The sequence below is a fragment of the Cervus elaphus genome, chromosome 19 (assembly GCF_910594005.1).
Source record: "Cervus elaphus chromosome 19, mCerEla1.1, whole genome shotgun sequence".
NCBI lineage: Eukaryota > Metazoa > Chordata > Mammalia > Artiodactyla > Cervidae > Cervus > Cervus elaphus.
Window position 1 is genome coordinate 37,190,879 of NC_057833.1, and position 27,623 is coordinate 37,218,501.

General features: G+C 42.4%; 1 protein-coding gene across 1 annotated transcript in view; it reads right to left on the reverse strand.

Annotated features, from left to right (window-relative positions):
* Positions 1 to 950: 950 nt before the first annotated feature.
* C19H3orf70 (chromosome 19 C3orf70 homolog) overlaps positions 951 to 27,623 on the reverse strand; it is a 117,727-nt gene continuing 91,054 nt past the window's right edge. Inside the window, exon 2 of the mRNA XM_043874828.1 lies at positions 951 to 5,720. Coding sequence (XP_043730763.1) covers positions 5,164 to 5,720 — 557 coding nt within the window. The 3' untranslated portion in view covers positions 951 to 5,163. The remainder of the gene's footprint in view (positions 5,721 to 27,623) is intronic.

A 27,623-nucleotide genomic window follows, 5' to 3' on the forward strand; every position in this document is an offset into this window, starting at 1 on the left:
GCAGCGTCTGGATGAGGAAGGGGAAGGTGTCCGCTGGGTCAGGGACAGAAAGGGGACCCTGTGCCCTGCGGCTCGCCCACTGTGTGCCTCCTGGCTCAGCCCCCAAGGTCCTGAGAGTGGGAAGGGCTACAGGAGGAGGCAAAGGGCCCAGCACATGGGCTCCACGGCCAAGGTGACTGGGTTCAAACCCCAAGTCCCACTTACTTGCAGGCTGAGCCACTTTGGGCAAATGTTTACTTCCTGAGGCCTTTTCCTGGTGTGAGAGAAGGATGCTGCAACCTCTCCCGGAGGGCTGCTGTGGGGATAACTCGGGAAGCGAGAAGGCAGCTGTATCATTAGTACTATGAACAATGGTATTACTTCTATTACTGATGAACAAATTTATTTAGCACTCCCCATGAGGTTTCTCAATACAAGCCAACCCCAAAGCTGCTCTGCTCCTGGTAATTCAAGCTCTTGGACCTGCCACACTGAGTCTTGGTGACCAAGTGACTGGGCCCCGAGGCTCAGCAGGGCAGCGGCTGCCCTGGCTGCCAACCTGCAGTCAGAGCCACCGTACATGGGATGTGTGAGCTGAAGACACAGTGCAGTTCTGTGTGAAATAAACCCTGTTTGTGAGGGAACGTAATTATTTGTGTAAACCTCATGCAGCCAACAAAACAGTTACTTAAATGGTTCTGGGAGTTATCAAGTGGTGACTGTGAGTGTATAGGGTACGTAATAATAACTATCTGCCGTAAGTTTCTGTAAAATTTAAATGGAATAATGATGTAAACAACTTATTTCCTAGCACAAAGTAAGCACTGATATAAACGTTTCACATTTTGCAAATGAGGTTTTTTTTGTTTTTCATTTAGCTCACATTGCGTTACTATTTAAATCAGACAGAACCTATCCAAAGGCAGGGGTGGGGTGGGGAGGAAGAATATTCCAAAATTCAAAATAGCGCATTTGTGCTGGTATAAAAGAAGAGGATCACGTTTATTTTACAAGGTAGTATTCTCCTAAAGTATTATACAGAGAGGAAAGTTGAGCTGTTTGTAGGAAAACAATGTAATTTTAGGAAATTAGAGAAGAATCAACATTGTGCTTAGAACTTGAAAACAGACAGGTTTTAAAAATCACACAGTAAGTGAATATTACAAGGTACAAACATCCTTAGAAGTACATATGGACACCATGATACGGAAGCTCAGCATTAAAACCGCTAGTGATGACTTGCTTTTAGACTTGTCCAGCCTGTGAAGAGGGCACTTCAATCTGAACAGAAAGAACCCAAAGCTCGACCAGAGACGCAGCTCTTTCCCAGCACAGCCAACTCTCAATTACCCATGACAGTGAAAGGGAGCAGTGACACAGAAGTCTTCTAAAGGTGAATTATTCCCCAGTTGGTTCTGAGTGCCCTTGTACTCACGGCTGAACGTGAGAAACATTGACAGCACTGACCAGGAGCACAGCACGCCCACTGCTTTCTCCCTCCTCAACGGAAGAGACTTGTGCCCGAAACACAGCCGGTGTTTACTGTGCTGACTCCTCTGGAGTGGGGGGTAGGGGAAAAACCCAAGAAAGCTTCGTTTTCCTCGTGTAAAAATCCAAAACATGTCAACAAAATTTTGCAAATAAGATGGAATAATAAAAGTGTTGACAGTATAAATATTTTTTTAATTGTGCTATTTCCCCCCTTGCCTAAAAGTATTTATACCACCAAAAATATCTGGATATTTTGACAGCTTTCTAAATTACCTGGTTGCATCCTACTGCCTAAGTAGAGATATCTGCATAAAAGGAGGTTATGATCAAAGGAACTACGATGGTTCAAACAAGCCAGGAAGCAGAGATTAAGAAATAAAACCACCACTCTCAAGATAAAATCAAATCCTAGTTCAAATCCAAAAAGGTACTTCAGGGAAACAACTTTATGGTTTTGTTCTGGTTCTGCTGATTGTATTTGTACTATATTACTTTGAACTACAGGTCGTCCCCTTCCAGGAATGCGGCAGTTTTTCTACAGAGGTTTTTCTCAGATTTGCATTTCAAATCTTGAATATACCTAGATTTTTTATTGTAAAGCTTCCATTGTTAATGTACCAAATAGTTATAACCACAAAAACATTTTAATTGCTTTGTTATTTCTCAGAAAAGTCATGAACACATGTGAAACTTGAAAATGCTAAAAGAAATCTTGGTTAGATCAGAAAGCTAAACTCCACACAGTACTTATTTCGTATCTTCTACCTAATAGCTTTTACACCAACTTTCAAAAAGTGGGAATGGTGTCAGTTTTTGACAAAAGCCTGAGACAGCAGTTTTTCCATTCACACATCCCAACTCTTTGCCCCAAGTGAGCAAAGGTCCAAGTGATAAAGCTTTCATATCTCTCAGTGTACAAGTATTAATCAAAAGCCTATTTAACATAACTGTGTTCAATGTCTATAATACACACTGCAGTCTAAACATTTTCTAAAGTGCCTATAAATATGCTTATACAAATGCATAATGTAGTATCAGAATTACAGAGAAATTCTTTCATATAATATAGAACAGAACAGGCCTAGAATTTAAGTTGAAACTACATATTTTTATACCCTTATCAGTTGTTTTTGGAATGCAAGCATAAAGAAACAATTCTGGTTCAATCATATATGATTTTCAGATAATTATTAACAGTGATAGGACAAAAAAATCCTTGCTTGTGCTTATTTAGAAAAGGCTATTTTGAGATCCAGGAGCATTTGATATTTAGAATCCAATGGGATGTCTCCAATTCTATAAAATTGATAGTAGTAAGTGAATCTTAGTTGAGTTTTTAATTATAAAGAGTTAAAGTGATTATCAACTAGTGTTAAATCCAAAAATTCCATTAAAATCCTGGCTAATCTGAATGGCAGTTCAGGAGTTTTTAAAAACAGGAACCTAGGCAAAAGTCATAGATATTACTAAGAAGGGCCCAACCCTGGCACAGCCAGCCTCAGAAGCGTGGCCCTGAGCCCATGGATTCCCATGGCTTTGGAGACCTGGTGATTGACCCCAACTATCAACACATTAACAGAGGAGAGAACTGATAGGAACAGTACAAAGAGAGCCTCGTATTCCTGTCCAGGGATGAAATGAGCTCACCCACGGCTAGGTGCAGACAGGACCCTGGTTGCAGCTGGCCAGTCAGTCCGGGCAGCACTGAGAGAGCCCAGAGCAGGGCTCATCAGCTCTTTGTCCCTAAGCCTTTCTCCCCACACCTGCCTCTGCCGCCCTCTCCTGGGCCCCGCTGGCCCCGGAGCTCTGGACAGCACCTTCTCGGTTGATGTGTTGAGTCTTTATGTTTCAGTAAGTGGAAACTTTATGCTGGCTGCATTCTCACCTACCACACAAAGTGTTAAGTAACACTGCTTTCAAAGGAATACGCGCACTCTGCTTCCTAAACCCTAAGGATGTTTAGGGCGCCTGAACCTAACAAAATGTTCTAGCCAGTCACGTGGACTGCACGTACAACTAGGAAAGCAGGTTCTGCCCGGAGAGATTTGTGCAGGATGCCAAGTGGAGGCTTCAGGAAAGGACACAACAGGCCTCTTCTTGTTTCTTAAAATATGAACTAACGTGACACAGGAGAGTCGCATCGTAATGCCAACAGAGCACACGATGATGCCATGAGAGCAGGCTCATGGAGAGTCAGCGTACAGGAAGTGATTCTCTGTCTCCAACTTGGATAGTTTAGTTTCATGTGGCTGTATTTCAAATTTCCTGGATTCTTAACAATGCCTCACAGACAGTACATTTGGAGAAATGGCAGATAACCAACTCACACAAGAACACCTATTATAAATGGAGATTAGGAGCAAAATTCTGAAGAGAGCTAAATAAGAAAGAATCAGTCACTATTTTATGTGTGTAAGAAAAGAGAACATTTCCAACAGCCCATGAATATTACTGTAGTAAAGAGAATGAATATTACACAAAATATTTTCTCCTGACTTAGCAGCGAACTATTTCAACTGTTTTTGCATTGGCATAAAAAATCCATGCATCATACTGAATTCTAATCCATTTCTCACCTAAGCCATTCTAATGCTTCATACAACCAAATGAAGCAGAGTTAATCAAACCTATTAGATTCATTCCTAATCCCTAAAGGACTGCTGTCTTTAGCATTTCCATGCTAACTAAAACTATTATTGATTTTTTTCCTTAAGACATCAGATGTGGCTGCCTCCTAAATATAATACCTATATGACTTCCTAAAAGTTTCCCGCATATTTGAACAATTTTAAAAAGCAGGGAAATGTTGAGGAAGCCACCCCTGAGGCCAGCTCAAATGCTACTCCTTCTCCAGCTAGCCCAAGCCAAGTGCATCTCTGCCTCCCCTGGGTTCCCGGGGCACTCTAGGTCCCCTCACCTGCATGGATTACCTCCCCAAGTGGACTATGGTCCCTTCCTGCTGGGAGTCAGGCCTTATTCATTCTGTATCCACACAGCACCCTGGAGTGGGGAGAGGCATTCAACCTAAGCTGGACTGAGCATGAAACAGATGATGTCATCTCTTCTGGAGCGAGGTCTAGCCCAGCGCCAGGTCATGGAGGGCTGGTGGTGCAGATACTGCCTTAACTGGGGGCTGAGCTGGCCTCCAGGAAGCTGTGGCAACACTGGCCCAGAGCCAGGGCAGGTGGTAGGGAGATGAGGGAAGGACAGAATGGCCTGCGCCAGAGCACAGCCTGAACAGGTCACGTGAACCAATTCTCCACCCGGGACTAGCAGGGGAGCAGTGCTCATCAGCATGCCAAAAGGGCTGCCAGAGAGTTGTTCTGCGAAGAACTGGCTATTTTTAGAACAGTGTCTCCTTCACTCTGGGTATCTGCTCAACCTGATCCATGACGCTCTGTGATCATCGCTTCATCGCTTTCAAAGTTCCCAGTGAAATTAAGGCTGGGTCACAATTCATGATGCCAGATGCTACACAGAAAGGAAGTGAAGATACAAAAGAAAACCATTTATAACAAAAGAATGTCTTAGTTATAAGACGAATTTAAAACTGAAGCTAAATCAGCAGACCACTGAACTGCTCTGGTTGTTACAGAGGGGTAGAAAACACTGACTGCACTGGAAAAAGGATCCATCAGACAAAAGTACAAAAGCTCAGCACGGATCAGAGGACGTGGCTTCCCGCCTGCACCCTCACACGGTGGTTTCTATTGTTTCAATCACTTCCAGATCAGACTGCGAGGGGGAAAGAAGGGTGCACTCATCTGGCTCCCAGCTGCTCTCTGGACTGTAATCTTCCTCTGAACTCAGTTCTGCTCCTTCTTCTGTGTCCTCATCACACGATTCCACATAGTGAGCCCCGATCGCGTTGATCCCAGAGTCCTCGGAACTTGAGGGAGAAGAGCAGTGATCTATTTTTGGTGTGTTGCTCTCTTTTGAAATAAAGGCATCATGTGCAGAGACCTCCTCGGGGCTCATTTTGTGGGAATGTGGTGCCGGCTGCTTCTGCACATAACACATCTTCCCATTAATACATTTAACCTGATAGTTGTCAATAAAGAGGTCTGAGATCATACAGTACCTTGGCGAGTCAGGGGGGAGAGGGGGCTGGAAAACAGATGCGAATTTCAGAAAGTGTTCAGTGAGGGAGACCGAAATCTGAATGGTGTTCGCAGGCTCCCGAGGCTTTGCAGGAATCTCAGTGCTGGGAAGCTGTTCCACAGGGGTCATCGGCTGATACACGTACTTGCCTATAGGGGACACAGAAAGGCAGCTGAAATCTCAGGGTGCTACACATGCTAGGGTAAGGTAGCCATAATGGTTTCTCTCTGAGGACTCAGAATGTTTTTAAAAATATTTCAAAACCATCCCCAAAGAAACTAAAGATAGAATCAACATGGTTATAATCAATCAAAAATTCAGCATGGTACATAAACATCACGGTGTTTCCATCTAAAAACTCAACACACTTTACAAATCTTAATTTTATATTTAAGTCTCTGGAATAGGTAGGTGGATACTATCATCCTTATTTTACAGGCATCTTGAAATGATTTAACCATCATACCAGAATAAAGAACGTTTACAATATAATATAGCAAAAACACACTGTAAAATAGTATTGTTGTTGTTATTCAGTCATGCTCAACTCTTTGCGACCCCATGGACTGCAGCACACCAGGCTTCCCTGTCCTTAACCACCTCCTGGAGTTTGCTCAAACTCATGTCCATTGAGTCGGTGATACCATCCAACCATCTCATCCTCTGTCATCCCCTTCTCCTCCTGCCCTCAATCTTTCCCAGCATCAGGGTCTTTTCTAATGAGTCGCTCTTTGCATCAGGTGGCCAAAGTACTGGAGTTTCAGCTTCAGCATCAGTCTTATTTTACGGTGTAAAATAGTATAACACACCATAAAATTATAATTCCATTTTATCTTTAGTGATTAGATGCTAATATAGAAACTTAAACGGGCTTCCCCGGTGGCTTACCAGTAAAGAATCCACCTGCCAATGCAGAGGACTCCAGTTCGATCCCTGGATAGGGAAGACAGATGCCCTGGAGAAGAAAATGGCAACCCACTCCATTATTCTTGCATGGGAAATCTCATGGACAGAGATGCCCAGTGGGCTTCAGTCCAAGGGGTCATAAAAAGTTAAACAGAACTTAGCAAGTAAGCAACAATAGACATTTAAAATTTATTAGCAGGATTATGGAAGACTTTCATTCTTTAGGTTTCTAAATGTAAATCAGAATACATACACACACATATTTAATAGATAACAGCCTATAGGATTGTCCTGGTCACCCACAGTGGCTGGGGTAAGGTACAGAGTATGAAACAATCTCTTTTAAAACCCAAAGCTCATCAGTGACCTAAACAGGAGATATTCTCCCTAATGCCAGCTTCACAGGCACAACCTCAGCCAAGCAGAAGTAAAGGCACAGGCAGATGCAAACAGTGACCTGCAAAAAATCAAGAAGCTTAGCCCCAAACCTTCCTTCTGCTCTGAACCCTCGAGTGTTTTTCACAGAATTTATGTGGAAGTGAAACCTAACTGGATCTGTTCCTACTGTCTCTTTCCTCATTTTCTTCACTCAACAGTTAACAAAGCCATCTCTGTATAAAGTGTTACGAAAATAGAGATGACAATTACCTAGTCTGTAAGCCTAACCAAAACGATCACAAGAATGACAGCTTTGTTTAACTTAATGAAACTATGAGTCATGCCATGTAGGACCACCCAGAACAGACGGGTCATGGTGGACAGTTCTGAGAAAACGTGGCTCACTGGAGAAGGGCAAACCACTTCAGCATTCTTGCCTTGAGAACTCCATGAACAGTATGAAAAGACAAAATGGTATGACACTGAAAGATGAACCCCCCAGATCAGCTGGTGTAGTATGCTACTGGAGAAGAGTGGAGAAATAGCTCCAGAAGGAATGAAGAGGCTGAGCCAAAGAAGAAACAATGACAGTCTTGGATGTGTTCGGTGGCAAAAGTAAAGTCTGAGGCTGTAAAGAACAATATTGCACTGAAATCTGGAATGTCAGATCCATAAATCAAGTAAATTGGAAGTGGTCAAAGAGGAGATGGCAACAGTGAATACTGACACTCTAGGAATCAGTGAACTAAAATAGACAGAAATGGGAGAATTTAATTCAGATGACCATTGTATCTACTCCCCTGGAGAAGGAAATGGTAACCCACTCCAATATGCTTGCCTGGAAAATCCCATGAACAGAGGAGCCTGGTGGGCTACATACAGTCCAGGGGGTCAAAAAAGAATCAAACATGACTTAGCGACTAAACAATTGTATCTACGAGTGGGCAAGAATCACTTAGAAGAAATGGAGCAGCCCTCATAGTTAAAAGAGAGTCTGAAATGCAGTACTTTGGTGCCATCTCAAAAATGACAGAATGATCTAAGTTTCCAAGGCAAACCATTCAATATTACAGTAATCCTAGTCTATGCCCTGAACACTAATGCTGAACAAGCTTAAGTTGAACACTACTATGAAGACCTATAAGACTTTCTAGAACTATCACCCAAAAAAATGTCAAATTCATCACAGGGAACTGGAATGCAAAACTAGGAAGTTAAGAGATACCTGGAGTAAACGCAAGTTTGGCCTTGGAGTACAAAATGAGTCAGGGTAAAGACTAACAGAGTTTTGCCAAGAGAATGCACTGGTCTTAGCAAACACCCTCTTCCAACAACACAAGAGACGGACTCTACACATAGACATCACCAGATGGTCATACTGAAATCAGATTGATATTCTTTGCAGCTGAAGGTGCAGAAGCTGTATACAGTGAGTAAAAACAAAACCTGGAGCTGACTGTGGCTCAGATCATGAACTCCTTATTGCAAAATTCAGACAACTTGATGAAAGGAGGGAAAACCACTAGGCCATTCAGGTATAGCCAGTCCCTCCCATCAGAAAGCTTCCACAAGCTTCTTATCCTTATCCATCACAGGGCAGAAGGATTTTTAACTTACACACAGATTACATCATGCAAAATGCCATGCTGGATGAAGCACAAGCTGGGATCAAGATTGCCGGGAGAAATATCAATAACCTCAGATATGCAGATAATACCACCCTAATGCCAGAAAGCGAAGAGAAACTAGACTCTCTTGATGAAAGTAAAAGAGGAGAGTGAAAAAGCTGGCTTAAACTCAACATTCAAAAAACTAAGATCATGGCATCCAGTCCCATCACATCATGGTAAATATGGGGAAACAATGGAAAGAGTGACAGATTTTATTTTCTTCGGCTCCAAAATAACTGCAGATGGTGACTGTAGTCATAAAATTAAAAGACACTTGCTCCTTGGAAGAAAAGTTATGACCAACCTAGACAACATACTAAAAAGCAGAGACATTACTTTCCTGACAAAGGTCTGTCTAGTCAAAGCTATGGTTTTTCAAGAAGTCAAGTATAGATGTGAGAATGGGACCATAAAGAAAGCTGAGTGCCAAAGAACTGATGCTTTTGAACTGTGGTATTGGAGAAGACTCTTGAGGGTCCCTTGGACTGCAAGGAGATCAAACCACTCAATCCTAAGGAAATTAGTCCTGAATATTCACTGGAAGGACTGATGCTGAAGCTGAAGCTCCAATACTTTGGCCACCTGATACAAAGAACTGACTTATTAGAAAAGACCCAAATGGTGGGAAAGAGTGAAGACAGGGGAGAAGGGGACGACAGGATGAGATGGTTGGATGGCATCAATGATTTGATGGACGTGAGTTTGAGCAAGCTCTGGAGTTGGTGATGGACCGGGAAGCCTGGCGTGCTGCAGTCCATGAGGTAGCAAAGAGTCGGACAGGACTGAGTGAATGAACTAACTGATTAAGGTATGACCTAAATCTAATCCCTTATGATTTATACAGTGGAAGTGACAAATAGATTCAAGGGATTAGATCTGATACAGTGCCTGAAGAACTATGGACAGAAGTTTGTAACACCGTACAGGAGGTGGTGATCAAAACCATCCCCAAGAAAAAGAAATGTAAAAAGGCAAAATGGTTGTCTGAGGAGGCCTTACCAATAACTGAGAAAAGAAGAGAAGCTAAAGGCAAAAGGAGAAAAGGAAAGATATACCCATCAGAATGCAGAGTTCCAAAGAATAGCAAGGAAGAGATAAGAAAGCCTTCCTAAGTGAACAATGCAAAGAAATAGTGGAAAACAATAGAATGGAAAAGACTAGAGATCTCTTCAAGAAACTCAGAGATACCAAGGGAACATTTCATGCAAAGATGGGCACAATAAAGGACAGAAATGGTATAGACCTAACAGAAGCAGAAGAGATTAAGAGGTGGGAAGAACACACAGAAAAACTGTACAAAAAAGATCTAATGACCCCGATAATCACAATGGTGTGGTCAATCACCTAGAGCCAGACATCCTGTAGTGTGAAATCAAGTAGGCCTTAGGAAGCATTACAACAAACTAAGCTAGTGCAGGTGATGGAATTCCAGTTGAGCTATTTCAAATCCTAAAAGATGATGCTGTGAAATTGCTACATTCAATATGCCAGCAAACAGTGGCCACAGGATTGGAAAAGGTCAGTTTTCATTCCAATCTCAAAAAAGGGCAATGCCAAAGAATGTTCAAATTACTGCACAATTGCACTCATTTCACATGCTAGCAAGATAATGCTCAAAATTTTTCAAGCTAGGCTTCAACAGTACATGAACCAAGCACTTCCAGATATACAAGCTAGATTTAGAAGAGGCAGAAGAACCAGAGATCAAATTGCCAACATCCACTGGATCGTAGGAAAAGCAACAGAATTCTAGAAAAACATCTACTTCTGCTTCAATGACTACGCTAAAGTCTTGGTCTGTGTGTATCACAACAAATTGTGGACAATTCTTAAAGAGATGGGAATCCTAGACCACTTCATCTGTCTCCTGAGAAACCTGTATGTAGGTCAAGAGTAACAGTTAGAACTGGACATGGAACAATGGACTGGCTCAAAATTGGTAAAGGAGTTTGTCGAGGCTGTATATTGTCACCTGCTTATAAAACTTATATGCAAAGTACATCATGTGAAATAACAGGCTGGATGAAGCTCAAGCTGGAATCAAAAGACTGCCAGGAGAAAAATCAACAATCTCAGATATGCACATGACACCACCCTAATGGCAGAAAGAAAAGAGGAACTAAAGAGCCCCTTGATGAAGTTTAAATAGCAGAGTGAAAAATCTGACTTAAAACTCAACATTCAAAAGACTAAGATCATCGCATCTTGTCCCATCACTTCACAGCAAATAGATGGGGAAAAATGGAAACATTAGCAGATTTTATTTTCTTGGGCTCCAAAATCACTGTGGACAGTGACTGTAGCCATGAAGGTAAAGATGCTTGCTCCTTGGAAGAAAAACTATGATAAACCTAGACAGTGTATTAAAAAGCTGAGATATCACTTGGCCAATAAACGTCTGTATAATCAAAGTTACGGTTTTTCCAGTAGTCATGTATGGATGTAAGACTGGACCAGAAAGAAGGCTTATCACCAAAGAATTGATGCTTTCTAACTATGGTGTTGGAGAAGACTCTTGAGAGTCCCTTGGGCAGCAAGGAGATCATACCAGTGAATCCTAAAGAAATCACCCCTGAATATTCATTGGAAGGACTGACGCTGAAGCTGATGCTCCAATACTTTGGCCACCTGATGTGAAGAACAGACTCACTTGAAAAGACCCTGATGCTGGGCAAGACTGAGGGCAGGAGAAGAAGAGGGCAAGAGGCTGAGATGGTTGGATGGCATCACTGACTCAATGGACATGAGTTTCAGCAAACTCCAGGAGATGGTGAAGAACAGGGAAACCTGGTGTGCTGCAGTCCTTTGGGTCACAAAGAGTCAGACAAGGACTTGAGCGACTGAACAACAACAAAATATGATTTAAAAATATAAATCTGGAAGAAAAAAGTACTAAAAGTCCTAGAGACTAAAGCCACAAATGTGGGCACAACCCTGGGTTTATTCCTAGTGTAACTGATTCATCAATCAATCCATATGGTACCTTCCACGCATACTTATGACTGTTTTTAACCTCCGTGCTGTCGCCATTTTGGACCAGATAATCCTGTGTTGAGGGGCTGCCCCTTGCACTGGAGGATGTTTGGCAGCATCCTTGGCCTCTACCCACTAGATGCCAATAGAACCTCCTCCCAGGTCTGACATCAAAAATGTCTCCAGCTGTTGTTACATGCTCCTGGAGGCAAAATAACCCTTGTTGAGAACTGCTGGTTTATGACCTTCTCATGAGCATCTCTTTGTAGGCAAATCACTCGCTGTGCTCTGCTCCCATTTGTTTCAGGTCTTGGTCAAATTGAAAGTTCTAGAATAGGCATCACATTTGTAAGGAAAACTACCTTATATTTTTGAAGAGAAACGTTAGATCAGATATGTAAACAGCAAACTGTGCCAGAGACAGTACAACATCAATGTTGTATTAAGATCAATCAAGCCTGCCTATATTTTTTACCTCTGTTTCTTGGTTCATGTATTACGATCAATCAACCTGCCTGTATTTTTTACCTCTGTTTCTTGGCTCCTGTACACAAAAGTAGGCTTAGATGCCACAACTTCTTTGTGATTACATTATTCTAAAAATACAATGGGTTTCATTCTGGAGTAAGGTAACTTCTCTGGAGATCCAGTGGTTAGGACTCCTTGCTCTCACTGCCAAGGGTCTGAGTTCAGTCCCTGGTCAGCGAACTATACCCTGCATGCTTGCATAGTGCAGCCAAAAAACAAACAAACAAAAAAAATTAAGTTGGGGGTAAAACTGTTAAGCCTTTGGGGTCCCAGGTCTGCTTCCAAGCCTGGATATATTTCACACAAATCCTACGGTTACCAAAAATACAAGCAAGAAGAACCATCATGCTTGCTTGGGAAACTGTTTTAAATATATCAGGAATCTTCAATACTGTTAGCTGTAAAGGAGAGCATTACTCCTTGTCAGGCAAAGTTCAAGTCAGGCAAGACCTAACAGTTTGTTATGGCAGGACCTCTGCCTCTAAGCAGAGAGAGCAAAAAGGCAGACCTTTAAGCCTCACCTCTGATCCGCCAGCCCCCGGGATTAGAGAAAGATGAGGCTGGGCAGGAGACAGAGAAGGGACTGGGAGAATTTAAGGGCCTACCGTCCACAGAGTGGTGAACACAACACCTGCAATGGCGGTTTGGTCTCCTCACTCCTTGGCTGGTAGCCTGGTGGTGACTGAGTTCAGGAGGCTGTGGATGGCAGACGCTCAAGAAATGCTTGTTGCAGATGCTGAATAAACACATTCTGGCCCAAGTGACCTCTGGGTTAGTCACCCACTTGTTACAGCATAAGAGGATCTTAAGACCCAGAAGGACCGGGGCTCTGCCTCATCCAAAGGTGGAGGGCATCCTGCAGCCTGACCCCGGGCCTTGTCTGCCCAGCCTCTCCTACACTCAAGTAACCCTCCTTGCTGCCCCTGCCCCATACCCTCCTTTGTGTTTCTTCATAATTTGCCTTTTTTTGCTCCTCGTTTCTTCTACCTGTTACTCTGTCTAATCCTCTCTCCTCCAAAGTACCATTTTTCTTTCTTGAAGTGTAGTAAAAGTAAGAGAAACGCAGCTTGGAGAGAAAGGTGTATGCTGCATTCCAGATAACATTTTCTTCTACAAGTTACACCTACTAAATGTGCTTATTCAGACCTGGAATGACAGCCTGTTATCTGGTGATGTTGGGGGTACAGATGCAAAAACACAGGCAGAGAAGGGGTTTCTGGCCACTTAGCCAGGAAATTCAGTAACTACTGTATTCTCTGAACAACTGTCTTAATGAAAGGTTTACTGTGTTATATTTAAAGAAAAAAAATGGATTCAAACTTTTAAAACTTAAATCCCTAAAAGGAAATATACTCAAAGACAGTCAGGGCTTGGAGAAGAGAAAAGTAGAGAGAGAGAGAAAAGAATCTATATACCACAGCGACTCAACATTCCACCTCTGGGTACACACCCAAAAGAACTGAAAGCAGAGTCTGGAAGAGACATCTGCATCATGCTCCTAGCAGTGTTATTTGCAATAATCAAAAGAGATTGGAAGCCACCTGAGGGTGCATCGGTGGATGGCTGGATAAACAAGATATATGGTATATACATAAAATGCAATGCTATTCAGCCTCAGAGAGTAAGGAAAACCATACCATAATGTGGATGAACCCTGAGGACACCATGTTAAGTGAAATAGGCCAGTCACAAAAATACAAACAGTTTATGATTCCAGTTATATGAGTCACCTAGAATAGTCGAATTCATAGAGAAAGGAAGTGGAATGGTCTTTTCCAGGGGTTTAGGGGTAAGAAGGTATGGGGAGTTGTTGTTTAAGGGCGATAGTTTTGGTTCTGGCTTTGCAGCATGAAAAGAATTCTGGAGATGGATGTTGGCAATGGTTGCACACTATGAATGTACTTGATGCTGCTGCGCTGTGTACTAAAAAATGGTTATGATGGGAAGTATTATGTGCATTTTACTATAATTTAAAATAATAATCAGTATGATTTACTCTATTAGCAGACTGAGGATAAAAATCTGTATGATGCAGAATATATGAAGAATTCTTACAAGTCAAAACCAAGAAAAATAACCCAATTTTTAAAAAGGAGGTCAGCTAGACAAGGGCAACAGGCGTGATCTTTGTGGTGATGGGAATGCTTGTACCTTGATTACACCACTGTCAGGGTCTCAGTTATGATGCTATACTACTGTGTTACAGCTACAGTTGCCACTGGGGTAAAAGATACATGGGCTCTCTCTCTGTATTTTTCTTACAACTGCATGTGAATCTATAATTTTTTCAAGATAAAAAAGTATAACTGAAAACAATGGGGGGAAAACACCATCACTGAGGTGACGCTGCACCCTTTTCATTATGTAGGACTGTATCAGGAGGGACATGCTCCGGACAGGTCTCATTACAGATGGTGTTAACTTGGAACACTTGTTTAAATGCGGTATTTGTCTAGGCTTCCCCACTGTGAAGTTAGTTCTTTTCTCTTTGTAATGTTAAGTATCTTGTTAAGAGATATTTCAAGACTATTCAAATATCCTCCTTCTCATCATACCTCCATCTATTAATTTTAGCATACATACATAGATGGATGTGGTCTGCAACAGTCACTACTGTGGTGTCTGCCAAATAGTGATTTTCTATTTCCATCATTTCTTCTATATTTACTAATGAGAATTCTACCCTAGCAGGAGCTGCTCCTTCTCCCTCATTTATTTATTCAAATGTATTCAACTGAAATGTATTCAATTATTTACTCATAGAAGCATGGACTCACAGATATTTATTTTTTCTAGGGATTGTAATCCATTGCTACTATTACTTATTTTGTTGTTCAAACTATCCCAGACTTAGCTCTTGCAAGCTCCTTTCAGTTAGCCCCTGTGTCATTTCAACATGCCCATATTTTTATGACATCTTCCTCATTTTGTGACATCATAAGAAGTTACTGGCTTCCCCTGCCCCAGTCATGGAATTAGCCATTTCTCCAAAGAGCCCTAACTCCTTTCTTAAGAACTTACACATTCTTAAGCTTATTCTCAAAATATTCCTGTGAAGTAGAATCTTAGTTTGCTAAAGACTCACTCAGTCACTCACAAAAATCATCCATAGGAAAGTGAGGACTAAACCTCATTACACTATTCAACACTCATTTTAAAAAATAATATAAGAAGGTACTTCCTTGATGGTCCAGTGGCTAAGACCGTGCTCTCAATGTAGCGGCCTGGGTTCCATCCCTGGTCAGAGAGCTAGATCCCACACGCTGCTACTAAGGATCCCACACGCTCAACTATTAGTATAAGATCTCATGTGTCTCATCAAAGATCAGAAGATCCCAACTGCTGCAACTAAGACCCAGCACAGTCAAATAAATGGTGTGTTTAAAAAATAATAATAAATCAAATAATATAAGAATTAAAAATAAACTTCATAACCCAATTAATTTATCTGGGATCTTTTTCAAGGGAGCTGAAATCACATTCTCAATAATGAAACTAATCACAATAGGTTTCTGTGATCACTAAGTGAAAAATAAATTCTGTATATGCTTCTTTTCAGGAAACCTGGTTCAACACTTTCAGCTATTTCTCAACCAAAGGCCAATCAAAACCACTAAGTAAGTAACTTACACTACTCTTTGAAAGTCTTGGTTCATAACTTCTCTGCTTATTCTTCCCAATGGTGTTTAGCAATAATATGTAGTACATACTGTTTCCACAATGACTCAACGAGACCCTAAAAAAGATTTATGTTTTCATCCTGGCGGGAGGGAGGGAGGACGCGTGGGAGGGGAGACTTAAATACTTTCTCAAACTCATGTAATAAGTCAGAGGCCAGTTCCAGGACTCAAACCTTATGACATCCTGTGTTCTTACTCATTTTTTTAATTAATTAATTTATTTTAATTGGAGGATAATCAGCTTACAATATTGTGGTGGTTTTTGCATACATCGACATGAATCAGCCACGGGTATACATGTGTCCCACCATCCTGAAATCCCCCCCCAACTCCCTCCTCACCCCATCCCTCTGGGTTGTCCCAGAGCACCAGCTTTGGGTACCCTGCTTCATGCATCAAATTTGCACTGGTCATCTATTTTACATATGGTAATACAAATGTTTCAATGCTATTCTCTCATATACTCATTTTTAATTAATAAGATTTACTTAGTGCTCTTACTAGTTTATACTGTCATTCTCCACCATTAACTTCAGCTAATACTCCAATTTGTAGCAGGGTAGATACATTTCCTTGAAGGAGTTTTTTTTGGTTTTAGAACACAAAGTGGTGGTTTTGGGGGGCGGGGGTAAGGGATGTAGAAAATGATTTATAGAGCCCCTTAAGCTGTTGTACGTACTTTGTTAAACTATTTTTTTAAGATCAGTTGCACATTTTGATTCTTTTTTTAAAAAAAAAAAAAAGAAGATCCTCTGGGGGCAATGAGATTTTGCTTTTACAGACAGTATTATGACTGTTAAATGTGTGTCCCCTTGACACATGAAGAACACTGCTCTCAGGGAATGCAAAGTAATTTTAAAATTAGCCTAAGCAAAACATAATTAAAAAGGTAAATCTACTGAAAAAAATTGAGTGGCCTAAGGGAAATTGCATCCCCAGTTTGGTTCTTTGATTTTATATAGTGAATCACAGAATGCTTATTTTAGTCTCAAGGGCAATCATTATATTGAAAGCAATATTAAATAATCTTATCCAGCTATTTCTGCCATGTGCATTATTTACTTAGTTATGTAGCATATCATAAGCTAAAAGCAAAAGAACCTAACATTTATTATAACCAATATTTTTTGTGGCCTCACCCTCCTCCACCATGCTCCACTAGCAATAAATACACCAATATTTTTGTACATCAATCTATAAGAACAATAAAGTTCATATATAGCTCAATATATTGAAGTCCCCAGATCCTAGTTTCTTCATTTTTCAAATTGTGTAACCTTTAGTGTGGCGGAACATATACTAATGCAAAGCAAAACCCTAGCGACACAGAGCACCAAAGCATGGTTTATTTACTTATTTAACCAAAGTTTACTGACTACCACCTTCCCTAGTGGCTCAGATGGTAAAGAATCTGCCTGCAATGCAATGTGGGAGACCCGGGTTCAATCCCTGGGTTGAGAAGATCCCCTGGAGAAGGGAATGGCAAGCCCCTCCAATATTCTTGCCTGGAGAATTCCATGGACAGAGAAGCCTGGTGGCTACAGCCTATGGGGTCTCAGAGAGTTGGACAAAATGACTGAGCAACTTAACACTTCCACTTTGGGCTGCCCTGGTTTTCTCAGACAGTAAAGCATCTGCCCTCAATGCGGGAGACCTAGGTTTGATCCCTGGGTCGGGAAGATCCCCTGGAGAAGGAAATGGCAACCCAGTCCAGTACTCTTGCCTGGAAAATTCCATGGATGGAGGAGCCTCGTAGGCTATAGTCCATGGGATCACAAAGAGTCTGACACGACTGAGCAACTTCAATTATCACTTACAATGTGCAGTCATGCTTTAAGTGGCTTCCAGTCAAAGTGCAGGGAGAAAATAACAAATAAAGTAAAAATAAGGGCTTCCCTGGTGGCTCAGATGATAAAGAATCTGCCTGCAATGCCAGAGACCAGGGTTCAATCCCTGGGTCAGGAAGATGCCCTGGAGAAGGGAATGGCTACCCACTCCAGTACCCTTGCCTGGGGATTCCCACTGAGAGGAGGAGCCTGGCAGGCTATCCCAGTTAAGCAAAGGTGCAGGGCCTTCACCATGCCGCGATACAGGATTCCGGGCTTCACAAAAGGCTTGGACCCAGCTGTTAAAAGACACGCACCTGTGGAGCAGCAAGTGGGACTGCTCCAGGCCATGTCCAGAGCCAGAACATGTAGCCGGCATGTGGGTTCACAGGGCCAACCAAGAGAGCAAAGGAGGATGAAGTCCGTGAGGAAGACAGAGGCTGGACAGGGCTTGGAACGCAAGGCCAAAGGGTTTGTGTTTTGGTAACAATGGGGAACCACTGCAGATTCCTGAGGAGGCAAGCAATAATGACAAAAGAGGGACCAGAGAATTCATTCTGGTAAAGATGTGCAGAGGGACTGGAAAGAGAAGAGATGGGGGGCTAAAGGGAGGCTACTGTGGGTTTTCAAGCATGACATCTGACTAAAGTCTCCTGGCTCAGAAGAAGAAGAAACCCAGGAGATGTTCTAGAAAGGTGACAGACCCTGGGGGTTCGCGGGCATGTCTTGGGAGCCCACTGCACCTGGATTTGCATCCCAACTCTGCTAGTACTGGTTGCCCAACCTTTACCAAATCATTCAACTCCCCTGCTTTCCACTTCCTCAGGGTAAAGCAGTCCGTGCTCTCTCCCTTCTAAAGCACTGACTCAGTGTCGGGCACACTGCAGACTTCCCACCACTGGTGCTGCTCGTAGAAGCCAGGAGCTGCCTGCAGGTCTCCAAGCCCCTTGAGAGGCTTCCCAGCCTTGCTCTCTACTCTCTTCCATTTCTGTCTGCTCCATTCACGGAACGGGCACAGATAAAGCTAGTCTGAAGCTCAAATCAGACTTCGGCAACTAAGCTACCACCCTCTCTGGGTTGGTTTCACACTCAGATCTGGAGTTAAGGCAAACTGGTGAGAGAAGGAGTGGAAGAGGTGGAGGAAGGATCACGCAGCAGCAGGCGCAGGGCAGGAGCCCTCACCAACAGACCTCCACAGTCCACACTGCTCTGGGCCACAATTCTGACACCCTGAAGTGTGGGCAGCTGATATGGTGAGGCCTGCCTTAAAAATAACATTTCCGGAAGTTCCGTAAGCCAACAACAGATAGAGAAGCTCTTACCACATTTACCAAGTTAGAGCAGTCAATCTGAAGAGAGACAAGATGAAGGCTCTATCCCTTTTGAAATTATGTTTAGTCCTACCTGAAGTCACATCTTCTGGTGTGAGGAGCAGATATATGTCCAAAAGAATTTTATGTATTTTAGTAAGTAACTACCATGAACAACTAGGGGTAAAGAGAAGTGTAAAATACATCCCTCCTAGGGTCCAATTCAGGTCACGCAAACATGTACAAGCACAAAAGGAAAGAGAAGTATTAAGTCGGGAAGTATTCACATTACATACGATGCAGGAGTCCAGAGAAAAGTGAGGGGCGGAAGGGCTGAGAAACATGGAATGTACACTTAAGAAGAGCGAGGGCTTGGACAAAAGGGAGTAAAGTGGCAGGCTTTGTGCAAAATCCAGAGGTGGACAAAGTGTGGGATGTCTGAGGCACAGTGCAGTGAACATCCTGACTGCAACAGAGGTTCTCTTGTCACTGAGACCAGTCCCAGCACCTGGGTAATCTGGAAGGCAGCTGTGTTCACCACTGTACCACCAATGCCACCCAGACAATCTGGAGAGAGAGCAGGACCCTTCCCTTGCCAAGGAAGACTGGGTACCATATAAGACCACTCTGCTGAATAAACTGACACAATGGAACTCCTTGAATCTGTAGACACAGACAATTCCAGTTGGGAAAGAGCCTCTTGTAGGACCAGATAGTTCAGAAACATCCAATAGGCAAGTCTGGCTATAACAGGCCATAGTTTAAAAAAAAAAAAAAGCAAACAAACAAAAAAGGCAGAGACTGAGAAGTCTCTTAGGCTTCCAGTCCCTTTCAGGGGCAAATAAGGGTTTCATGGGGCAAATATGTCTGAGACATCCTACTCACCCACTGGGAGCTGTTCTGTAGAGCTGGTTTTAATATAGTAATAGATTAGAAAAGGGATGGCTGAGGGAGTCTTCTAAGGATGGGTGACTGAGGGGGAAATGAAACATGAAAGCCATAGGTTCAGAAAGAAAAAGATGGCTGCTGACAGAGCACAGAGACTCAGCCAGTGTGTATCACATATCTGCACTCTGCAGCCAGGAAAACACTGGGAGAAACGCTTGATGGAGGGACAGAGTTGCGAGGAGAAAGGTGGCTGATTATGCATCATTACAAGCTAAGAAAAGTTGTGTGAGTCACCTCCCTTTTTCTGTCTGAAGATAAGACGATGATGACGATAATCATTACCTTTGATTTCTTTATAACCAGCCTGGACCTTGCTGGCATTTTAGTAAACCATCTCAGTCTCCTCCCTTTCTCAGTAGTGCACGGGTTGAGTTACCAGACTGGACAACAGACATCTAAAATTTCAAATAGAAAAAAACTGAGAACAAAGACGTTTCCAATGGAAGGCAGCATGAGTAGAGACTGAGAGCGTGAAGACTCCAGGGCAGTTTCTGCCATTTTGCTAGCACACAGCTGCAGGGTTCTACAGACCCCCCAAGTAAGTTGTTAGCAGCCATTAGTCCAATGGACAGGTATTCCTGACAGTCTACAGCTAAGCTAAGGGAAATGGTATAAGACATCTGCCACATTTATCTATTGATCTGGGGATAAAATGTTCAGAAATTCACAAGAAAAGGATGCTAACCAGTCAACCTGATCTAAGAAAAGTACGATCTTGAAGCATCTGTGCTCTGCACAGAGGCTCAGTAGGGACTCAGTAGGTGTTTACTGAATGTAAAACAATACATCTTTGTTAAAGTTATTTTGTACGAAATGTGTCTATGTAATTTTCAAATTTATACAAGAATGTCATTATATAAAGAACGTCATTTTCAAATTTATACAAACCAACATGGCATTCTGGAACTTTATTTCTTCTTAGTCACAATAATAAAACACATTCTAAGTATCAATGAGATTTAATTTAAAATCAAACTATTAACATTTACATAATTGTTATATTCTCAAGGTAGGTTGGGAGTAGCATTCAGTACCTTTACGAATGAGAGCAGAACATTGTGGCTGGCAAAGTACAGTAGAGCTCTTCCCTGGAGCCTGGAATACAACTGCCTACAAAGAGGACAATGGAGAGAGACAGGGAGAGAGTGGCCCTGCCTGTAAAGTATGCAGAACAGAAAAGAACCATTTGAGAAAAGAAATCCTAATTACATGTGACGTCCTAGACATAACTGGACCGTGTAGGAGCAGCAGGCAAAGTAAACCTTCCCAGTCAGCACCATGCTTAGCACTATGCAAGCTTCACAGCTATTTGCCCACACTGTGTGTGGTCACTTATGACTAGAGAGGTTGTCTACATGGGTTCAGCTTTATGATACAACAATGAGATTTCATAACATGATAATGAATGCAGATTTCCAAGGCTGAATAAGATTTCTCTGGGTTTGATGCGTTTTTCAAATTATCACTTGAATTTACAAGGGAAAAAAAATGTACCACCATCAAAAATATCTCCCGTGTACAGAAACAAAGTCACATGCCTTTGGGGGCTAGACGGTGGCTTAAAAACACTCCCAGAGACACCACCCTTACAGCAAGAAAGAAGCATATCCCGGTGCAGTTGTTGTTATGTGCCTGGACTAATCTCAGCAAATAAAGCCACCCTGAGAATTGTCTGTGCAGATGGCTAGCTCAAAGAGGTCCCCAGCTGTTCCCGCCAGAGGCATACCAATTGTGGAATTTTTTAAATGTTGCCCATAAACAACCAAACAGGATTCCTGTGAATCCTTTACAGACCGTGAACCTAAAATGTCAGGTGAGATCTTCTTGATGGTTTCAAACAAAGACTAACGAGGCTTTCATTGCTTCTCTCTGGAATACCATCAGGCCACATTCTATTCAAAACAAGAATCTCCAAGAGTTCACTGATTAATGCCAATAATTCAAAAAATCTATAGTGTTCCCATAAAACCCAAAGGATTACAAAATGATGTGACAAAAGAAGACACTTTCTTCCTTTTCAGTAAACATTTTTATGAACCCGATTGGGGGCGGGGGGTGACATATTCACATACTGTATTGCCTAAGGAAACTTACTACAAAACTATTCATTTGACAGCTTGGTGGACGTGATGGTAAATTATGTGCGTCACAGGAGGGTTTTTTGGATGAGACTAACATTTAAATTGGTAACCTCTGGGTAAAGCAGATCACCGTCCATAATGCAGGTGTGCCTCACCAAACCAGCTGGAGGCATGAAGAGAGCAGAAAGACCAGCCTTCCTAGATAAGAGGTAAAGTAGACTGTTTGGGACTTCAGCTACAACACTGACTGTCCTGGGTCTCCAACCTGCCAGTCCACGCTGCAGATTTTTGGACTCACTATTCTTCATAATTGTGTGAGTCGATTTCTTATAGTAAATCTCTTCTTGTATGCACACACATCCTATTGGTACTATTTCTCTGGAGCACCCGGAATAATATAGTGGAACTGATTTTAGTTGCAATGGGGATAAGGTTTGTATAACCTGTTAAACATTAACCTCTACTATCGGGGAAACAATGTACCCAACTCTTTAGTCCAGTGCCCCCTTTTCCTTGATTAAACCACCCCAAAAAGGGATCTTCTACTTCAGCTTTAACTGTCTCTCAGGCCAGCTGGTGAGAAGCAGCACTGAGAAGTTACAAACTTTGTTCTTTTCAGGGAAAACCAGAAAAAGGACAAGATGGTGGAGCAGAAGAACTTGAGCTCACCTCCTCTGACGAAAATGCCAAAATCATTTTTTGGAATCTACCAAAAGAAAGATATTCTACTTCCAAAGACAAAGAGAATGCCTCAATGAGACAATACGAGGGGCGCTTTTGCAATAAAATCAAATCCCATACCAACAGGACAGGCAATCCACGAACTGAAAAACACATACTTCACAGAGTTTCTTCCACAGGAGGGAGCGTTCCAAGCCCCACGTCAGGCTCCTGAGCCTGGAGTCTGGAATCAGGAGGAAGTGCCTCAGAGCATTTGGCTTTCCAGGCTAGAGGGGCTGAGTGCAAGAGCTCCATAGGACTGAAGGAAGCAGAGACACCACTCTTGGAGGGCGCACATAAAGTTTCAGGTGCCCTGGGACCCAAAGCAAAGCAGTGACTCCATAGGAGCCCAGAACAGACCTACTGGTGGGTTTTGGAAGGTCTCCAGAGGAGGCAGGAGTTGGCTGTGGCTCACCAGCAGGGGAGGCAGGGGGTGGCAAGGAAACTAGTGGCAGAGTCCCCAAGGAATAGTCATTAGGTGAGTCGTCCCAGAGGTCATCATTTTGGCACCAAGCCCCAGCACCACCCAACAGCCTGCAGGCTCCAGTGCTCAGGCAAAACAACCAACAGGGTGGGGAAAACAGCCCCACCCAAAGACAGACAGGCTGCTAAAGTCATCCTAAATGCACTTGTTCAGTCAATCAGTGTCCAATTCTTTGTGACCTTGTGGACTGCAACATGCCAGGCTTGCCTGTCCTACACTATCTCCCAAAGTTTGCTCAAACTCATGTCCACTGAGTTGATGATGCCAGTTGCCTCTAAACACAAGCCTTGACAGGGCCCTGCCCATTAAGAGGGAGAAGACCCAGCTCCACTCACCAGCAGGCATGCCAGACCCTCCAATCAGAAAGCCTGAACAAGCCTCTTGGACAGCCTCACCCACCAGGGGGCTGACAGCTGAAGCAAGAGGAGCAGCCACAACCCTGCAGCCTGCAGAACAGAGACTGCAATCACAGAAAGCTATACAAATGAGATGACAGAGAAATATGTTCCAGATGAAGGAACAAGATAAAGCCTAGGAAAAAATAACTAAATGAAGTGGAGATAGTCAATCTTTCTGAAAAATAATTCAGAAAAATGATAGTAAAGATGATCCAAAATCTTGGGAAAAGAACAGAGGCACAAGGAACTCCCTGGTGGTCCAGTGGTTAGGATGCCACACTTCCACTTCAGGGGGCACAGGTTTGCTCTTTGGTCAGGGAACTAAGATCCTGCATGCCGCACAGCATGGCCAAAAGATAAATAAAGAATGGCGGCAGAGACCAAGAAGATACAAAAAGCATTTAACAAAGAGCTAGAAGATTTGAAGAAAAGAGATAACACAATAACTGAAATGAAAAGTACACTAGAATGAATCAGTAAAAGAATAACTGGGGCAGAGGAAAGAATAAGTAAATGGGAAGACAGTTTGGTAGAAAACAATGCTGCAGAACAGAACAGAGAAAAAGAATTTTAAAAAGGAGAAGCATCTAAGAGACCTCTGGGACAACATTAAATGCACCAGTATTTGCATTACAGGGTGTCCCAGAAGACAAAAGAAAGGATCCAAGAAAATATCTGGAGAAAGTAGCCAAAACCTTCACTAACATGGGAAAGGAACACTCACTCAAATCCAGGAAGTGCAGAGTCCCAGAGGGTATAAAGCCAAGGAAGTAAGGAAGGAAGGAAGTAAAGTCGGTCAGTTGTGTTCAACTCTTTGCGACCCCATGGACAGTAGCCTACCAGGCTCCAGGCTCCCCTGCCCATGGGATTCTCCCGGTAAGAGCACTGGAATGGGTTGCCATTTCCTTCTCCAGCCAAGGAGGAACATGCAAAAAGAGACATGACAAAAATTAAAGACAAAGAGAAAATATTAAAAGCAATGAAGGAAAAGCAACATATAACACACAAGGAAATCCCCACATGGTTATCAGCTTATTTCTCAGCAGCAAATCTGCAGGACAGAAGGGAATGGCCTGATATATCTGAAGTGATGAAAGGGAAAAACCTACCACTAAAAACATTCTACCCAGCAAGACTCTCATTCAAATTCAAGGAAAAAATTAAAAGCTTCACAGAGAAGCAAAAGCTAAGAGAATTCAGCACCACCAAACGAGCATTACAACAAATGCTAAAGGAACTTCTCTAAACAGAAAAGAAAAGGTCACCTAGAAACAAGAACATTTTGAACAGAAAAGTACACCAGTAAAGGCAAAATACAGCAAAGGCAGGAAATCATCCACACAAGCATGATATCAAAACAAGTAATCCCGAGAAGAAGGAAGTTCAAATGCAGGATATTGGAAGTACATTTGAAATTAAGAGACCAGCAACTTAAAACAACTATATAGACCGCTATATCAAAGTCTCTTCATGGTAATCACAAACCAAAATATATAACAGATACACACCAAAAAAGAAAAAGCAATCCAAACACAACTCTAATGATAATCATTAAATCACAAGAAAAGAAAGCAAAAGAGGAAGGGAAGAAAAAAGGCCTAAAAAAGCAAATCCTAAACAATTAACAAAATGGCAATAAGAACATACGTATCAGGTGGTTCAGACGGTAAAGCATCTGCCTACAATGCGGGAGACCCGGGTTCAACCCCTGGGTTGGGAAGATCCCCTGGAGAAGGAAATGGCAACTCACTCCAGTATTCTTGCCTGGAAAATCTCATGGATGGAGGAGCCTGGTAGACTATGGGGTCTACCAGGAGCCTGGCAGTCCATGGGGTCGCAAAGAGTTAGACACAACTGAGTGACTTCACTTTCACTTTCACCTTAAATGTAAAGGGATTAAATGCTCCAACCAAAAGACACAGACTGGCTGAATGGATACAAAAACAAGATCTGTTTACATGTTGTCTACCAGAGACCCACTTCAGACCTAGGAAAACATACAGAGTGAAAGTGGTGTTATTGCTGTTGTTCAGATGCTAAGGCATGTCTTAACTCTTTGAGATCCCATGAACTTCAGCACGCCAGGCTTTCCTGTCCTTCAGTATCTCCCGGAATTTGTTCAAACTCATGTCCATTGATTCAGTGATGCCACCCAACCATCTCATTCTTTGTCACACCCTTCTCCTCCTCCCCTCAATCTTTCCCAGCAGCAGATCTTCTCCAGTAGGTCAGCTCTTCACATCAGGTGGCCAAAGTACTGGAGCTTCAGCTTCAACATCAGTCCTTCTAATGAATATTCAGGGTTAATTTCCTTTAGGGTGGACTGGTTTGATCTCCTTGCTGTCCAAGGGACTCTCAAGAGTCCTCTCGAGCACCACAGTTTGAAAGCATCAATTCTTCAGCACTCAGCCTTCTTTGTGGTCCAACTCTCATATCAGTACATGACTACTGAAAAAAACCATAGCTTTTACTAAATGCACTCTTGTCAGCTAAGTGTTGTCTCTGCTTTTTAACATGCTGTCTAGGTTTGTCATCTCTAATTTTCTTGAAGAGATATCTATTCTTGCCCATTCTATTGTTTTCCTCTATTTCTTTGAACTGAACACTTAGGAAGGTTTTCTTATCTCTCCTTGCTATTCTTTGGAACTCTACATTCAGATGGGTATACCCTTCCTTCCTAAGGCTTTCTTATCACTCTTTGCTATTCTTTGGAACCCATACAGATCCAAAGAATAGCAAGGAGAGATAAGAAAGTCTTCCTTACCATATTTCTAAATTCCATACATATGTGGTGGACTCTGTGGGAGAAGGCGAGGGTGAGATGTTTCGAGAGAACAGCATCGAAACATGTATATTATCTAGGGTGAAACAGATCACCAGCCCAGGCTGGATGCATGAGACAAGTGCTCGGCCCTGGTGCACTGGGAAGACGCAGAGGAATCGGGTAGAGACAGAGGTAGGTGGGGGGATCGGGATGGGGAATATATGTAAATCCATGGCTGATTCATGTCAATGTATGACAAAAACCACTACAATACTGTAAAGTAATTAGCCTCCAACTAATAAAAATAAATGAAAAAAAAAAAAAAAGAAAGTCTTCCTAAGTGTTTTTCAATGCAAAGAAACAGAGGAAATCAATAGAATGGGAAAGACTAGAGCTCTCTTCAAGAAAACTATAGCTGCCAAGGGAACATTTCATGCAAAGATAGGCACAATAAAGGACAGAAACAGTATGGAGCTAAGAGAAGCAGATGATATTAAGAAGAGGTGGCAAGAATACACAGAAGAACTGTACAAAAAGATCTTCATGACACAGATAACCACAATGGTGTGATCACTCACCTAGAGCCACACATCCTGGAATGCGAAGTCAAGTGGGCCTGAGGAAGCATCACTACAAACAAACCTAGTGGAGGTGATGGGAATTCCAGTTGAGCTATTTGAAATCCTAAAAGATGAAGCTGTCAAAGTGCTGCACTCAATATGCCAGTAAATTTGGAAAACTCGGCAGTGGTCATAGGATTGAAAAGATCACTTTTCATTTCAATCCCAAAGAAGGGCAATACCAAAGAATGTTCAAACTACCACACAAATGCATTCATTTCACATACTAGCAAGATAATGCTCTAAATTCTCCAAGCCAGGCTTCAACAGTATGTGAACCAAGAAATTCCAGATGTTCAAGCTGGATTTTGAAAAGGCAGAGGAACCAGAGATCAAACTGACAACATCCACTGAATCATAGATAAAGCAAGAGAATTCTAGAAAAACATCTATTTCTGCTTCATTGACTATGCTAAAGCCTTGACTGTGTGGATCACAACAAACTGTAGAAAATTCTTCAAGAGATGGGAATATCAGACCACCTTACCTGCCTCCTGAGAAACTTAATGCAGGTCAAGAAACAACAGTTAGAACTGGACATAGAACAATGGACTGGTTCAAAATTTGAAAAGGAGTATGTCAAGGCTGTATATTGTCACCCTGCTTATTTAACTTACATGCATAGTTCAGTTCAGTTGTTCAGTCATGTCCGACTCTCTGCAACCCCATGGACTGTAGCATGCCAGGTTTCCCTGTCCATCACCAACTCCTGGAGCTTGCTCAAACTCATGTCCATTGAATCAGTGATGCCATCTTGCAGGGAGCC